At 37.2% G+C, this 17,362-nt stretch overlaps 1 protein-coding gene across 1 annotated transcript; it reads right to left on the reverse strand.

Moving 5' to 3' along the window:
• Positions 1–12,164: 12,164 nt before the first annotated feature.
• SMIM30 (small integral membrane protein 30) lies at positions 12,165–14,067 on the reverse strand. The gene is made up of 3 exons (XM_037740800.1): positions 13,984–14,067; positions 13,535–13,628; positions 12,165–13,073 (listed from the first exon to the last, which is right to left on the reverse strand). Exon 3 carries the CDS (start codon positions 13,042–13,044, stop codon positions 12,865–12,867), a length of 180 nt encoding a protein of 59 aa, XP_037596728.1. The 5' UTR covers positions 13,045–13,073; positions 13,535–13,628; positions 13,984–14,067; the 3' UTR covers positions 12,165–12,864.
• Between the last annotated feature and the right edge of the window lie 3,295 nt (positions 14,068–17,362).

Here is a 17,362-nt window from a genome sequence, read left to right on the forward strand (position 1 = left end):
ATGTACTTAAAACCAAACGAAAAGAAACTGTAGAGTTTATACTAATTTACATTATCACCAATAGTGTAAAAAGCGGTGGCTCACGCCTGTAATTCCAGCACTTTAGGAGCCAAGGAAGGTGGATCATGAGGTCAGGAGTTTGAGACCAGCCTGGCCAACATGGTGAATAGTCATCTCTACTAAAGATACAAAAAAAATTAGCCAGGCGTGATGGAGGGCGCCTGTAATCCCAGCTACTCAGGAGGCTGAGGCAGGAGAATCGCTTGAACATGGGAGGCGGAGGTTGCAGTGAGCTGAGATTGCGCCATTGTACTCCAGCCTGGGCGACAGGGCGAGACTCATCTCAAAAAAAATAAATATATAAAAGCTCCTCACCCTTGCCAGTGTTTGTTATTTTTTGACTTTTTAGTAATAGCCATCCTGACTGGTGTAAGATGGTATCTCACTGTGGTTTTAATTTGCATTTCTCTGATGATTAGTGATGGTGGGAATTTTTTCATACACTTAGTGGCCATTAGTATGTTCTTTTAAAAAAATGTCTACTTGCGTCCTTTGTCCACTTTTTAATGAGGTTTTTTTTTGTTGTTGTTGCTGCTGTTGAGTTCCTTGTACAACCTCCAAAGAAAAGAGTATGGAGATTTCTCAAATAACTAAAAATGAAACTACCATTCAATCCAGCAATCCCACAACTGGGTATCTACCCAAATGAAAACAAATTATATAAAAAAGACACCTGCACTCATATGTTGACGACAGCACTATCCACAATATAGCAAGTCATGGAATCAACCTAAATGTCCATCAAAGGATGATTGGATAAAGAAAATGTGGGGTGTGTGTGTATAACATATGTATAAATATATATTATCCTCCATGTTGGCACAAGGTATATGTATGTGTGTGTGTGTGTAGACATGTAATGGAATTCTACTCAGCCATAAAAAAGAAAGAAATACCTTTTGCAACAGCATGGTTGGAACTGGAGGTCATTATCTTAAGTGAAATGACTCCGAAACAGAAAGCTAACTACCTCATGTTCTCACTTATAAGTGGGAGCTACAAATGAACATACAGAGTGCAGTCAAAGCCACTGGAGACCCTCCAAAAGTTAGGAGGATGAGAGGGAGTTGAGGGATGAGAAATTATCTACTGGGTACAATTTATACTGTTCGAGTAACGGTAACACTAAAAGCCCAGGGCTCCCCCCTGTGCAATATATCCATTTAACAAAACTGCACTTGTACCCCTTAAATTAATACAAATAAAAACACCCACTATAGCAACCACTTTTTGCCAGCATTTTATAGAAAAGCAAAACATATAAACAAACAGGAGATAGGCCGTCATTGTACAAAAGCACGAATGCTCTTTCCTTGCTCTCATTTTATATTTTTATGGTAATGCTACTCATCTGAATTTTGTTTTGATTCTACTTAATTTTTGTCAGGCTGCCAAAATAGATTATATTTTTTTCCTATGACATCTTTGTTTTGTCATCTAAATCATTTGGGCTTTTTCTGTGGACAGAGTTCTTAAGTCAGACTACAAATGTTTATAGAATGTGCATTGTATTAAATGCTTTATCTTGGGCATTCAAGAATAATGCAAAGCAAGAAAGACAAGCTTTTTATTTTTAAGAATATTGCTATTAGGCTGCCATTATTACTTTAATGGACTAGAAAACAAAACTTTAACCTTCTTTTAGGTAGGATCAACTTTTGCTCATATGGTATAATTTTCTATGTTTTTTTGATGCATTGACCATCCATGACCCTTCTCCCCACTTCTGGTAATTTCATCCTTCATTCCTCTCCCTAAACAGAGTATCAGGTGTTTAATCCCACTTTGGAGTTCCATTTGGAGGTTTTGGGTTTTAGTTTAATGTGTAAACCCCAAAGTCATATTAACATTCAGTATCAAGAGCCAGAAAATCTCTAGGCCTGCAAGACCCAGAAGAGGCACCATTAATCACGAAATTGCAGATATGACCAAAGTACTGGAGAGTGTATAGAACTTAGGCATTTGGGTTTGGTGTGTTTCCTGATGGCTTTCCTTATGTCATGACATCTATCAAGAAATTTTCTGTTACTTTTCAAGGCTGGCCCCACTTCTGGGTATTCTGTTTGCCCAAGCCTTCCTTCACCATGTTCATCAGCCTTCAAAGAGGATTTCTAGTTTTAAGTGCTCAGGAGCAAAGGCATTTTGGGTAGACCATGTCTACTAATTTATATTTTTCTTTAAGAAAATGAGTCCCCAAATAACTTGTGAGTGATTCTTCTGGTGCCCTATAGACTGTTTGCAGCATAGTCAGAACTAGGATTCTTATGGTTTTGACTCTTGTTTAGTGCTTTTTTTCATTATATCACAGACTTTCATAGCCTTAAACTTCTCCCACTTGGCAACACTACTGAGTAAAGAAACACTTCATTGTGTTGTTTGGTGCTTATTATTGTCATAATGTTTAATAATATTTCTTGGTAGTTATCATTAGTATTGACCACTAACAAAAAATATAGAGATCACTGGACAAATAACATTTTAATTTTAATTATGAAACAATAAAATAATCTTGAAAATGAATATTCAAGAACATATAATGATACTTCTTTCACTTAATATACTGAGTCTTTATTGATCCCTCTTATGAACTGCTTATTATAAAAGTGCACAGTAACTCTGAACTTTTTCTCTAACAAGAGGTTTGTTACTTTCTCTCCTTGGATAGAAACTTTTCTTTCCACACCTAGAAATCAGAGCATCTTTTATAAGCCCAGACCTCTAGCATTTCTGGTACAGTAGTATATGGTCACCTCAGTTATCCTCCATGTTGGAAAACACGCTTCTTTAGAAGATCAGGACAATTAACACATTAGATTTAATTTTATGTATATATTTGCATCTGATGAAATATAATGTAAGAATTAATATATAAAAGTCAATTTCCAGGCTGAAATCACAGGTTCAAAGGATATAAATATCTTTTTGGTACTTGGTTAAAATTGTCTATTTTGCTTATTATAGTGTTATCAATGATAAGATGTTAAATACCACTGACATGTCCAGCATTAATAAAGGAATTGTTTTGGAATAAGTAATGGTAAATATGAGGGGTAGAATATTACTTGATTGTTAAAATATCCATGAAACACTCACATGTTAAATAGACAAGCAAAATTAGAAGACAAAATGGTATGCATGTTCCAATGCAGTTTCATTAAATTTATGCATGTGGAAGGTGGCTTGCAAGAGGGAAAACAATTTTGCTGAAGACAGGTAAGGTATGTGTCATTCTGTTATCTTATGTCATCTATGTATCATTACCATATATACTAATTATTATCTAATGTTATGATATTTTTAGTTCAAAAAGCAATACATTAGATTGTGTAATAACCATTTAATTTGGCTTATAAATTACAGGAAAAATTTGTTTTTATTACTCTGAAGTCATCATTTTATCAAATGAGGTAATTTTACCTCTCCAAGAAATTTAACCTCCCCAGTCCTTAGTAGCTAGGTATAAATGAAGCTCAGCATTCTCTTTCAATTGGATAATTAGCTCACAAGTGGTTGCTATTTCTCACTCACCTCATTCACATATAGGGCTTGGCTCTGAATCACTTCTGGCTCATTCCAAAAGTCAAGTGCTTAAACGTGAAGAATTCTCTTTATTGGAAGTGTTTGAAAGGGCATGTCATAGTCCAAATATGAATTCCAAATATCCTTTAAATAATGGCAGCATCAATAAAGTCCACTTTTCTCTAAGAGAACTATTTGTTTAAGAGGACTAAACATTTGAATGAACCAGCTGATTTCTAAAAAGTGACCTTTAATGTTTCTTGTACCTTCAATCATACCTGCACACTGAATTGATTTGAGAAAGTGATAGGGCCTGGGTGAAAGCCCCAAGACAACAGCAGAGTGGGGGAGTGGAATCATGGATTGTCTATCCTGTAGTCCATTCGCCATGATGAAGGTGAGAAGTGGAATTCTATTTGAGGCTCTTTATTTGAGAGAGTCATCTTTGAAAATGAAGAAGAGCTTTGGGCTCTAGGTATCTTTTCTTTCCTTTCCTTTTTTTTTTTTGTCTGAATTTTTCTGATACAGCTTTCACCTGAATGAAATGTGGGCTTTGAGATCACCTGTGATAGCATTCTCTAAGACTACAATGTGTTGAAAACTGTCTTGTGATTACTTCATAACGGATGTTTTTCAGTGGATGACACTTAGAGTAAATCTGAATTGCCAACAGCTTTCAGAAAGACAGAAGTAACACATTTGTATATAAAAGGGAAGCTCCAAATCTGCAGTGTTATTAAAAAGCAATAATATTAGCTTTAATATTATGCCTCTGTCAGCATATAGACTTGTTTATTCAATGCTACTCTATCAATCTGTTCTTTAGGATGTTTTATGAACTAAATTTGATGCACAAATAAACAAATATTTATTGAAACCTCTTTTAGCTATGTGTGTTAGTACTTGCAATGATAAAAAGACACAATTTGATTTTAATGCATTCAAGATATAGACAATAGATATGGGGATGAATGGGAAGGGAGGAGACAGTAGGGCTAGTGGTAAAAAAGGGTTGAATGAAACAGAGTAAAACAGGTAAAAATAATGTACTGTGAACTCTGGAGGATGGATATAATTAACTCCTTTTTGGAAAGGTTTTGTGAAGAAAACAACATTTGTATATATTCCATGAGCATGGAAGCATGGCAAGGCATTTGATTTTGCCAATACAGGCTGTCTGTTGTTGCTGGAGTATTGTATGAGTAAGAGAATGAGAGGGGGCAAAGGAGATGATCCTGTGGTTCATCATTCAAAATGATGAATCATTTCTGAACCAAATGCTATACAGAGCATTAAATATGTCCATATAATGCAAGCTTTTTTAAATAGTATAATCATTTAACTCAACTAACTAGATATCTTAATATTTACTAAAATCATGTTTTATAAATATAATTTAATGTCCAAGAAAATGATATGTATCACAAAGAATCTTGGGCCTGTCCCATGCAACATCTGAAGGATTGGGAGAGCTGTACTGAGGACAGTGTGGGTACAGCCAAGCTCACTGGGAGGATATCATGATCCACTGTGGGTCCTGGGCTACATTAACTTTATATTACAAATTCTATAAGAATTGGGCGAGCAAATTCTACATGCCAGGCATTATGCCGGAAGCAGAAATACAGTGAATTAGAGACTCAGTGTGCACTCACACAGCTTAGTATCCTGAGACAGGGGTGAGGGTGTTTGGAGAGAAAGATAAGTAGCAGGAATTCCAGTACAGCATGGTATTGGAATTCTAAAAGAGGTAAAGAATGCTATGTGAGCATACAGTGGGATATGTGACTCAGACAGAGTCAGGAAAGTTGTCCTAAAAAAGCGCTGTTCAAGTCTAAGGAGGTAGGAATAATCTAGGAACTGGAAAAACTACTCTAGGCAGAGAAAGAACCATGCAAACACAGAGGGGGAGAAGTAAGGAGAATAAAAGACACTGAGAGGAGGAAGGAGAATAAAAGACACTGAGAGGAGGAAGGAGAAGGAAGAAATAGGAGGTAAAAGGAAGAAGAGAGGAAGAGAGAGAACTCACCTGGTGTTTTTTAGGAAGTGAAAAAAGTTTAATGCAAGGTAGGTTAGGGATCACAGACATAGATGAGACTGGAGAAATAAGGGGAGGGATATGGGCAGATCAAACAGTGCTTTATTAAGGTTAAAAATTCATAAAAACAGGAAATCCCTTAAAGAGTTTTGAGATGGGATCAGATTTGTTTTATGAAGTTTACCACAGTTGTGTCGAAAAAAGATTGCAGAGGGGTAGGATGGGAGGTGATATGGCCTGGCTCTGTGTCCTCATGTTGAACTGTAATCCCCAGTTCCAGGAGGGACTTGGTGGGAGGTGAGTGGATCATGCGGGCGACTTTCCCTCTGGCTGTTCTTATGATAGTGAGTTCTCATGAGATCTGGTCATTTAAAAGTGTGTAGCACTTCCCCCTTCACTCTTTTTCTGTCTCCTGCTCCACCATGGTAAGATATGCATGCTTCCCGTTCATCTTCTGCCATGATTCTAAGTTTCCTGAGGCCTCTCAGCCAAGCTTCCTGTACAGCTTGTAGAACTGTGAGTCAATTAAACCTATTTTCTTCATGAATTACCCAGTCTCTTTTATAGTAGTTCTTTATAGCGTTGTGAGAACAGACTAATACAGGAGGTTGGAAGGCCAGCTGGGGGCTGCTGTGGATGTCATCTACATCCTCATGATGGTTTACTTGGGTAGGTGCCATCGAGATGGACAGAAGTGGGTAGATCCCAGGGATACTTTCGAGGTGGATTCCATGGGACTTAACAGATACATTAGAGGGAGAGTGTGATGTGTGCCACCTATCCTCTCAAGTGTCTGTCTGGGTCACTGGGAAGATGGTATCTATGACCTAAGTCTCATTGGTGGTGCCAGAAAAGACCAAGCCTGTAAAACCAAAAGGTTGTTTATTCCTGAATACAGCCAGACCAGCATCAATTAGCATGTGGGCTATTTGCTGTGAATGAGAGTGGCAGGGCTACAGTTTGTTTTTATTCTTCCTTCTTAAAACAATCCCTAATACAGAAACAATACAGAAACAAGCTGCCCCTCCCTGCTGTACAGAATTGAAATCCAAAAATATACTAAATGACTAGACTACAGTCACTGAGGAGTGTGAAGAAGAAATCAGCTTCTCATTGCTGTGTACTGAAAATGGCTAATTACAATATTTTTAACATATTACACCTTATTATTTTTGAAATTAGGAAAACTCTTCTTATGAAGCCACAAAATTTTATCAATAGGAAACCTCTTAGAAATTACTGACAAAAAATTGTACTGATGAAAAAGTTGTGGAGGCTCAATTATTGGCTCAAGGTCATTTGCCTGACAGTTGATAAATATTTTTCTTTCTAAAGAGTACTGGTTATATCTTGAAAACTGTTGATTAAATAAGTTAAAGTTAGCACATGTCATCTCAGGGCCCATCAAATTGTTTTATGTTGGTATCAAAATGCTCTGGTAATTTTTGTGGCAGAATGAAAGGGTTGTTGTGACAAATCATCTGAAATAGAAAATGATATAGTTTCTGTTCTTGGTGCTCATGCCTGTTTCTAAATTCTTTTGTTAAGTGATTTATGCATATTTATCCAGAGCATAATTATCTTGATTAACATTGAGAAATACAGTATTTATAATCCCTATGTTTAACAAAGTGCTACATGATTAGCCCTTTAAAAATAATTAACCCTCTTGTATATAAAATTTCATAATTTCATTTCAGATTATGAAGTACCAACTAATATTTTCAAAATTTTAATCACCCATATAAAATGGATCCAGTGGAAATATGTGTGTGAAGAGTATTTTAGCTCTGATACTTACAAATCAATGAGAAATTAAACCACGTTATCTTTTTTTTTTTTTTTTTTAACAGCAAGCATATATTTTTCTGGTCTTCTGCATTTTGTGTTTAGATGTTAGATGTATATTATTCAGTTACAGAAAGTATTTATAAAAATTAAGTTACTGAAAAAATATTAAACATGTTATTCTGTAAACATTTATTTATTTGGCCTTATTTTCACCACAAGTGAAAATCATGTCTGGGATTAGTAAATCAAGATGGGGCTTCCTCTGTACTCTCCACCACAGGACACAAACATACATTATATGTAGTTTATAATTTAATGACATCTAATGAGATGAGATTTGTCAGTATTTTTCTTGGTGGAATAGGGACCAAATCTGCTATTTTCCTGAATAGGCAAAACCAAATGCCTTGCATCTCCTTAAATGATTTGGGCAGTTGCTGCTAAGCTTTTGTTATGCTACTCAGGAAGGAACCCATGGTTAACACAGTAAGAATCCTTAAAAGATAATCAATTTTCTTCCCTTTTTTCCCCCTTCAAGAGCATGAGGTACAAACAAGAAGATTTAGGAAAATTTTAGGGTAGACGAATTTTCTTTTCTTCACAGATGTCTTTGAGCTTTATCAATTTCTAAGCTATAATTGTGTGTGTTGGGAGGTACTGTAATAAAAAACAAAGACTGGGTATCATCTTCAAGGGCCTGTTAGGACTTAGGAAAATGTCAAAATTAAAATTAAAGTTTGATATAGGATTTGTTCATATAACTTTTAAGATGTGCTCTTTATAAATTCAAAAATTGATGCTTGTAAAGTTTTTTCCCTCTTCTGTTTAGGAAGTATCTCTAAATACTACTACCAATAATAACATACAGCAAGCCAGCCCTTCCACACACACTACCTTTGATATTTCTCATCTACCTAAAAGGTGGAGTGGAGAAATACTATTATTACATCCAATTAACAGACAGGGAGATAGAAATTTAAAAGAAATTGAATGACTTGCCCAATATCACATTTTAATTGTTGGAAGGCTGTTAAATTCCATATCTTGGACCCTTAGCCTCTATTATAGTACCACTGAAGAGACTGATATGAGAGCCCCTGGTTGGAAGATGGGTCATATGCAGAAAATTCTCCTTCATTCATTATGTGCTGCAGGCTATATAGCTGCATTACCATTCCTATATCCAAGGTTGGAAATGTAATTTGATAAGCTTTTGCACAGCTAGAAAGCCTAGCAGGAAACAGGTGCATGTGAGGTGTAGTATCTGAGACTTCCTGGATCTGGTTAGTTGGCACAACTGGTATCACATCAGTTTTTCAAGAAGCTGCCACTTGCAGTCTCAATGCTGAGACAAAATATGAATACAGCCCATTTTCTCAAACTTCATCTACATCCCTGTATTTCTTGGTTAGTTTCACTCCCTAGTTGAGGGTTATTGGGTCAAGATAGGAATAAACATGTTGGATGGATGAGAAGAAGGTGGATGTGGGAGAACATGGGACAGAAGTCTGTGAGTAAAATACCTTGAAGTAATCATTTTCCTGGTGTTTTATCTCTCCATCTCTGGAGTATCTCAGAAAATTCACTCTTTATGCAGCAAGAGGACTTATACCTCCAGGAAGGTGGAATAGACATCATTTTTCCTATTCCTCCCACTAAATACAGCTAAAAACTCTGGACATTATGTATAAAACAAACATGATTCTGAAAGGCAGAAAGAAGGCATAATAGCTGGGTACCTCAAGACCAAAGGAACAACAAAGTGGTGAGTTTGCTGGATTTTTTTTTCCTCCTGTTTCAGATTGAGTACTGGAGAAATTGGTAGCCCAGAAATGTCAATGGGCTTAGACTGAAAAAAAAAAAAAAAAAAAAAAAAAAAAAANAAAAAAAAAAAAAAAAGGGAAAAAAACCAAACAAGACATTCTCTCTAGTATTTAAGGAATAGGAAAGGTGCAACTTAGTGAAACAGAAAACCTGAAAACTTTTAGATACCACAGAAAGAACTGTAGCCCCACTTCCACTATCAGCAAAAGCTGAGTGGAGTGGCAAGACCTCCAGCTTCACCAGGCTGTAGATGTTCCAGGCTCCCCACTGAGGTGGTGTCACAGAAGGCTGGGTGGGGAGCTGGTACTTTCACCCTCACCAGTTGATAGTAAGAACCTCCCTCTTCTACCCTGGGACCCATGGAGACCATCTGGAGGGCCTGGACTCAGGCCCCACCTGGTGGTAACAAAGCAACCTATCCCCAGTGTCAGTGAAGAGAATGTGGGGAGCAGTAATGAGGCTTCCACCTGCATCTGGCAGGAAGAAGGAGGCACCCTCCCTTTCAATGAAAGAGTGGTGTCAGAGGAGGCCTGCTAAAATAAAAGATTTAAATAAGAGCCACAGCCTTTTAAATATAATACTCCAATGTCCAGATGTCAATAGACAATCATTCATCATACTAAGAACCAGGAAGATCTCAACTTGAATGAGAAGACAGTCAACAGATGCTAAACACCGAGGTGACAGGGATGTTAGGATTATCAAGGATTTAAGCAGCCATCAAAAGGTGCTTCAGTGAGCAATCAGAAGCATGCCTGAGACAAATGAAAAAACGGGTCTCCACAAAGAAACAAAAAGATACAAAGAACAAAATGGAAAGTCTTGAACTAAAAATACAACAGCAGAAACAGTGAACTTAAGGATAGAACACTAGAAATTACCCGACCTAAACAAGAGAAAAAATATTGAAAAAATAAATAGAGCCTTAGGTATGCATCATACTACAACAAAAGGTCTAACATTGGGTTGCTGGAGTCCTAGAAGAAAAGGAGAATGAGGGTGGAGCTAAAATTTTTAAAAAGAAATAATGGCTGAAAATTTCCTAAATTTGGGGAAAAGCATAAAACTGTAAGTCTCAAATACTGAGCAAGGATAAACCCAAAGATATCCATGCCAAGATACAACACAATCAATCTTCTAAAAACTAATGACAAAGGAGAGTTATGAAAGCAGTTAAGACAGAAATGATGCAGGAAATGTACTGAATTTTAGCATTAGGGAAATAGGCTAGTTACATTCAAACTACGGAAAATAGAAATATAAGTATTGGCAAGGACCTTAAATTCTTCACTTGATTTCAACTATTTTTAACTCAGTTGAGCTAACACGTACAGTACATTTACTAGATATCTACAAATTGTGCTGGGCACCAGAACATTTGTTAATCCCATTTTTGCCATAACTGCTTCATAGCAGGTGTTATCCCTCATAGAAAATCAAGGAATTTTAGAAGTGGAAAGATCCTGGATGGGCTTCAGCTCTGAGACTAATCTAAAAATGTCAGCATGCATGGGAATTTTCCTAGGGAAAAAGATGATAGCTTTCATCAGATTCTCAAAGGAACTGGTGGCCTAAAAAGGTTAAGAGCCACCATAAGGATTCTGTTCTTTTCAGGCAAAGCCATATAATCCGAATTAAATAGATGAGAAATGAGGCTATTTTTAGAGAAGGTGTTCCCCACCATATCCATCAAAATTCCTGCATGCCACTCAAGAGAATTCTCTACTTTTAAGGGGAAAATAGGGAAATGCCTCTCCTAGTTACTTTTAGAAATACACATTGACTAAAGAATGTTTGTCTGTAGTCTTATTTTGAACATTTTAAAAATAGTACCTGGAGGTGACTGACTACTGCACTGTGATTTAAAATGTACTTTAGGTTTGATTTTTTCCATCCCAATGGAAAAGTTGACATGCAAGGAAGCAGCAGCAGCCTTTCTATGTCAGCACCAATGGGCTGGTGTATAAGAAATGACAACTGCTCTACAACTTGCATCATTCCTTTTTCCTTCTTTAAAACAAACAAAATGCATGTACAATCAAGCTCTATTAATTCCATAATATTTAACTGCCAATTAATTTGAATAAAGAATGTTAGTGCTTCCTCTAGCAAAAAAATGAAACAGCCCCATGTCTTTATTACATGATCCTTCCTCACTCCTTGTACCCTTTAACCAAAACTTTCATGCAAGCCAGGTCAGCTTACACTAGAATTGCACCAAAAACAGGAGTTTAGGTTGCTGGTGCCTGTTTTGGGATAAAAATTAAAGCTCCCAATATGATCTGGAGAGCTAGAAATTGGAAAATGCATTTTAGGAAAAAATTTGACTACTTATTTCTAGTGTGACCCTAAAGTTTGATTTTCTTAGACTATTTTATGCTGGCTACAACTTGAGAATCAAATGAATCACTGAGGACCCTTGTTAAACCTGGAGTTCCAGGCCCCATCCCACAGCTATACAACCAGGAGACCAGGGAATCTAAAAGTTTTATCAAGTGCCTGAAATGATTCTTGGGCTCAAGCAAGTTGGAAGTCTTTTTAAATCTGTAATGTGCACACAAATTAACTTGGGCTTTGGAAACGAATGCTGCTTCTGATCCAACTGGTCTGGGTGAGGCCTGCAATTCTGCATTTCTAACAAGTCCTAGTTGATGTTGCTGGCTTGAAGACACTTTAGGTAGCTAGGCCAGAGTGGGTATTTCATTTGGCTGGTGTGCAAATCAGTTTAGGCCATTTCGTTTTCCTTCTGTATATCTAGATTTTCTATCAAGGGCTTCTCTGACCTCAATGTTGCCCAGTTCTCATTTGTCACTGATTATGTCTCTTCAAGCTACTGCAGTAATACAAGGTATCCTGCCCTTCTCAACTTAGCGAATATAAAAATCCACAATGGATAAAAACAGCCCCAAATAAGAAATGGACACAACACAACTTACAACATAATGGGTTTATATTTAATATAGCACTTCTCATCAAGAGGATGTTACTCAGTTAATATAAAGTTTTTTTCTTAACAATAAATCTCTTTTCCATGTCAATGTCTATAGTTTTTTTTTTTTTTTTTAACATTAATTTTTTTCTGCATTTCAGTATTAGATAGACTGAATACATTTTTCTAAACGTTTTTTCCCCAGAGATAGAGTTTCCCTTTTTGGTTGACTCTCTTATATCTAAAGACAGTATTAACTTGAAAGACAACAAAACAAAAATCTAATAAAAAGATGGAGAAAAGACTCCTCAATGATTCAGGAGGCAGTGATTGTAACCGAACAGTGGTGATTTCCTCAGATTCAGGCCAAGAACTTCCTTCTTCCTATTTCGCATGCTTTGAGAATTTGAAAACTATGAAATATTACTTATGTAAATTTCAGCCATCTTACTTCTTTGACCTCTTTTCTAACTAGCAAATACAAATTATAGGCTGCATTTTTCTGTGCATTACTTGTTGCAAAGAAAACTTTTTTTCCCCAATTTATATATGTACGTTTGTTCCCATTTCATGGAAACAACAAAAAATGTAAAACTCCCTTATTTACTGATTCTTGGAAACTTTCAGACACCAAAGCTCAGGTTTAGCCTCTATAGCACAAAAGCTGAAAAGGGTGAAGTTTGATTCAGTAGGCCTTTCAAAGTCACATCTGTCCATTTCTTTTTCTTGCATATACCCCCAAGCAGGCGCAAATGCCTGTAATGCTGAGAACCACACCTAACAAGAGGGCGATTGCATCACCAGCTTCTACTGCTTCGACAACAGGCAGCACCAAAAGCAGTGACATGAGGACTAAGGACAACTGTGTTGAAACTGAGGTCATGATGTTGGAATCTTGAGGGCTGAAGGTTCCTAGAAATTAAACATGGGAACAAAAAGTAACCATTAAAAATTCTTCCCTTTTCCCAAATGGCAATATGAACATATGACAAATAACAGGCTAGTCAATCTTTTGGATACTTTATAAATCATTTCAGATCCATCTCCTCATTTTATAGGTGGAAAAACAGAGGGATGTTAAAGACAGTAATTTGAGGCTCATCTCTCTATCTCATGCTAACACTCTAAACCCAGCAATTTTCCACGATAATGCCAACACCTTGTGCATCAGTCAAACAAAAACTGAACAGGAGTTCAAGTTTTTAAGAACAAACAGAAAAAAAGCACGAGACACTAACTTGGAAACTTAAAATATCCTAGAGGGTAAAAATTACATTTTCTTAGGGTCTCTCCCATCCAGGAAATGCAGACAAATCTGGCCAAAGTCACACAACATATAACTCTAGAAGTTGTGGAGAATTAATAAGACTTACCAAAGAAATGGTATATATAGAATTCTATCTGACTTGAAATTTTCCCTTCCTGGAGCTCCGGATGCTGAGATTAAGAGGTTCCACGTGACACTACCTATGATTAGAGTGGGGGGTGGGCGGGAGAGAAAGATTAAAAAATTATTATTACTATTATTATTTTAAAGAGGCAGCTAGAGTCAGTGCAGAGCCGGGAGGCTATATGGACGGTAGAGGGGTAGGTATTGAGGAGAGAAAACAGTCTGTCCAACAGGGAACTCAGAAGTTGGTCAGTTCACCCACACAAGAAAACGTAAAAAGAAACAGAACGGAGAGAGAAGTTCATTTCAGAACTTGATATTAAGAGCTGAAAAAGAATCCCTACTTTGGCTCGGCAAGGTGCAAATCTTCCCCTGTTTTGCAAATACACTGGTGCAATCTAAGTATCCTTTGGAAACGAGTTCGTACATTACCTTCCAGGAAGCAGCCATTACAGGAATGGCGAGGAGGAGTCTCCAAACTACATTTCCCACAATCCCTGCCGCCGCCGACTCCCATGATGCCCCTAGGCGCTTCCCTGTGAGTGGCAGAGGGCGTGATGGTCACGCTCTGGCGGAGATGAGTGGCTAACGCACTGGGCTTCTCTTCACTGCCCAACGTTTTACTCTTAAATGGATGGTTTTGTGTGTTTGTATAAAAGCTCAGTTCAAAATAAGATAAAGAAATAATAGCAAGTGTTTTCTACCCTGTTGAGTCTTTAAGGCGCACACGTCATTCTGTCATTTTCTTTGACTGAAATGACACAGCTGGGAGAGAGAAATCAAGTAGAGCCCTCTGTTCGGGATGCTTTTAAGCTAGCGGCTTCTAGCGTTTCTGAAGCAAGAAATCTCTGTCACCATCTTCCTAATGAACCATATGTCATTTATTAATTTTTTAATCAATGGGGAAAAAGCGCATTGAATAAGGCATTTTGAAAAATGTTAAAAAAAAAGAAATTGTAGTGCAAAACAAAGTTCAGGAAAAATGGGTTTAGCCCTGTTGCAGATGTCTCAGGATTCAGGTCCTAAAGTGGCTTAATCTATTCAAGAGTTCACTGTGGTGATTCCTTCCTAGTCAATGTTTTTTTGTGAGAACTCCACTCCAAATGTCCCCACCTATTTATGAAAATATGTAATATTGCTTTTAAATCATAAAATAAGAATTAGTTATTTGTATATTTAAGTCGTAATCTTTCTGAAAGGTGCTCTTTAAGTCTAATAACTCTGAACTCCTTACTGAACCTTTCTAGTCATCTGATCTTCTGAACTCTTTCATGTTTACTGATTTGACAATTTATTTGCTATCCTCACATTAAAAAATATTAATGATGAGGGCTGGGTGTGAAGTCACCTGTCTGGTCTGAAGGTCCCCTTGGTTTAGTCTGTTAGATAATGCAGGTATATTCAGTTCATTGCCTATATTAGCATGTATTATTGTGTTGTCTTTCCTTTTTCTTACACATTCCTAGCCTCTCTAGCAAAGATATGTATTCCTGGCTCTTAACAGGGACCCAGCAGGTGCTCAGAAATGTTGACTAATAATAATGATTTGATTAGATAAATGTGTCAACAAGATCTTATGAGAGACCAAGAGGTTCCAAATAAACCAAACCAAGGTGACTAGAAAATCGGAAATCTGAGAATAACTGCACAATAACATCAGCATTGTTTCTCTAACCTTGATTATTTTAACAAGGTTTTGCTCATTGCATCCTTTGTTTTGAGCTACTTTTAGTTTTGTACCTTTGTAACAAATCATATTTGGAATAGGAGCTATATTTTCATAGCTTCCAAAATGTTCTTTCAAATCCTACTGTGAACATTTGTTTTTCCCTACATGTTTATTTTTCCTTATGTGTTTATTTTAGTTAGCTAAAGTCAGTAGAGACTACTTTAAAGTTAGTATTGTTACAGACTTGTTTCGAGGCATGTCATAGGCATGTCAACATTAAAGATAATGGTTTGGTTTTAAGTTTAAAGAGTATGTAAATGGCAAGATGCTTTCTTTATAAATGGTTTTTATTAGTTTGTGACATATATTATATTTAGAAATGTCAATGGGGGGGCATCCAGTATTAGCTGATGTAGGGATTAATTTCTGGAATACCATGAATATGATAATCTCCTTCACTTCTTTGACCTGCTCTTGCTGTGTAACATTTTTTTTTAAAGACAGAGTCTAGCTCTGTCTCCAGGCTGGAGTGCAGTGGCATGATCTCAGCTCACTGCAACCTCCGCCTCCTGGGTTCAAGTGATTCTCCTGCCTCAGCCTCCCGAGTACCTGGGACTACAGGTGCACACCACCATGCCCAGCTAATTTTTGTATTTTTTAGTAGAGCCGAGGTTTCACCACATTGGCCAGGATGGACTTGATCTCTTGACCTTGTAATCTGCACGCCTCGGCCTCCCAAAGTGCTGGGATTACAGGCATGAGCCACCGTACCCAGCTGCTGTGTGACTTTTAACATGTCTTCACCCTATCTCAATGAACTGTTATTTCCTAGCTGTAAACCGGATTAGATAGTTTGGCTAGATCGCTGACCAGGATAATAACTACCATGCTGTATATGTGTGGTCTCTCTTCTAAAAAATGTGATGATAGATGAGCAGCTGCATCTGTGTCCAGCATCTGCTAACTACAAGTTCTGCTTGTGAACATCTCTGGTAGCAATGTGAACCACCAATTTTCTGAAGCATTTTTCCCAAGCTATATGAATGCTTCTACAGGCTTCTTTGTAGTTGTTCTTTTGACATTAAGTATCTAGGGTTATAGAATTCCAGAATTTAGTCTTTAAATTCAAACAAATCTCTGCCTACATTATCCTTTACTAAAATAGAGATCAATGGCAGCCAGTGATACTTAAAGAACTTTAGTTACTTATCTGAGCAGTGGAGAGCAAAATTTTCCATCAGTTGTTACCCAGAAATGGTTTCAGAAAAAAAAAAAAAGTGGCTTCTGTTCATTTTTCTGTTAGAAGTGGGTCATTGGTAGGCCCTGAAGGAAGGCACCTCAGGGATCCATCAGAGGATGCAGGACAGACCAACAGGATTTTGCAGTGACTGATGTGTGTCAGGGAATTTATAAAACCCAGACTTCCTCATTAGCAATTGAGCCAAGCCAAGTGAGTTGGAATATTTTACTGGAGCTTCACAATTAAAAAGACCAACCCAGAGTTAGTCAGTGTTTCCCGTGATTAATAGGACATTTATCACAGAGAATATTATGTTAGAGCTAACTAATCATTAGGCCAAAAGGATGGGATATGCTATACTTTCCAGAGCTGTTCAACTACTGCAGAAAATGTCTCCTGAGGCTTAAATACTTCTTGTAGCAGCATTTTACAGAAGTATATGGGAGAGGTACAAAAGGTCATTTCTGGCACAGTTCCAGGCACCCTCTAGAGCCCATTAGGTATGTGGTTCTCACTCCCACCAGTAAACATCAGTTGTCTGTGGCAATCAGTCATACACGTAAGCTTGCGGGATATGGGGAAGGAGAGAAATCCCACTCACAGGCTCGAAAGATTCCACTTTTGCTTATATTGCTGAGCTTCTTGGAGTAGTTTAAAAATTACTGAATGGGGCAAAGTTCTAGTTTTGAAAAGTTGTGACATTATCTATATAGCACTATAGTAATGGACTGATTAAAACAGGCTTTGGAGATCACCAGAGGTTGATTCCAAATTCACCTTTGCCACTTTTAAACTCTGTAAACCTGTGCAAATTATCTAACTTCTTGAAACTTGAGTTTTCTCATCTGTAATAAGGATAACACCAATCTTCATAAGGTTCTTAATGCAGATTAAATGAGGTG

This window comes from Cebus imitator, unplaced genomic scaffold, assembly GCF_001604975.1.
Source record: "Cebus imitator isolate Cc_AM_T3 unplaced genomic scaffold, Cebus_imitator-1.0 Scaffold90, whole genome shotgun sequence".
NCBI classification, from domain to species: Eukaryota; Metazoa; Chordata; class Mammalia; order Primates; family Cebidae; genus Cebus; species Cebus imitator.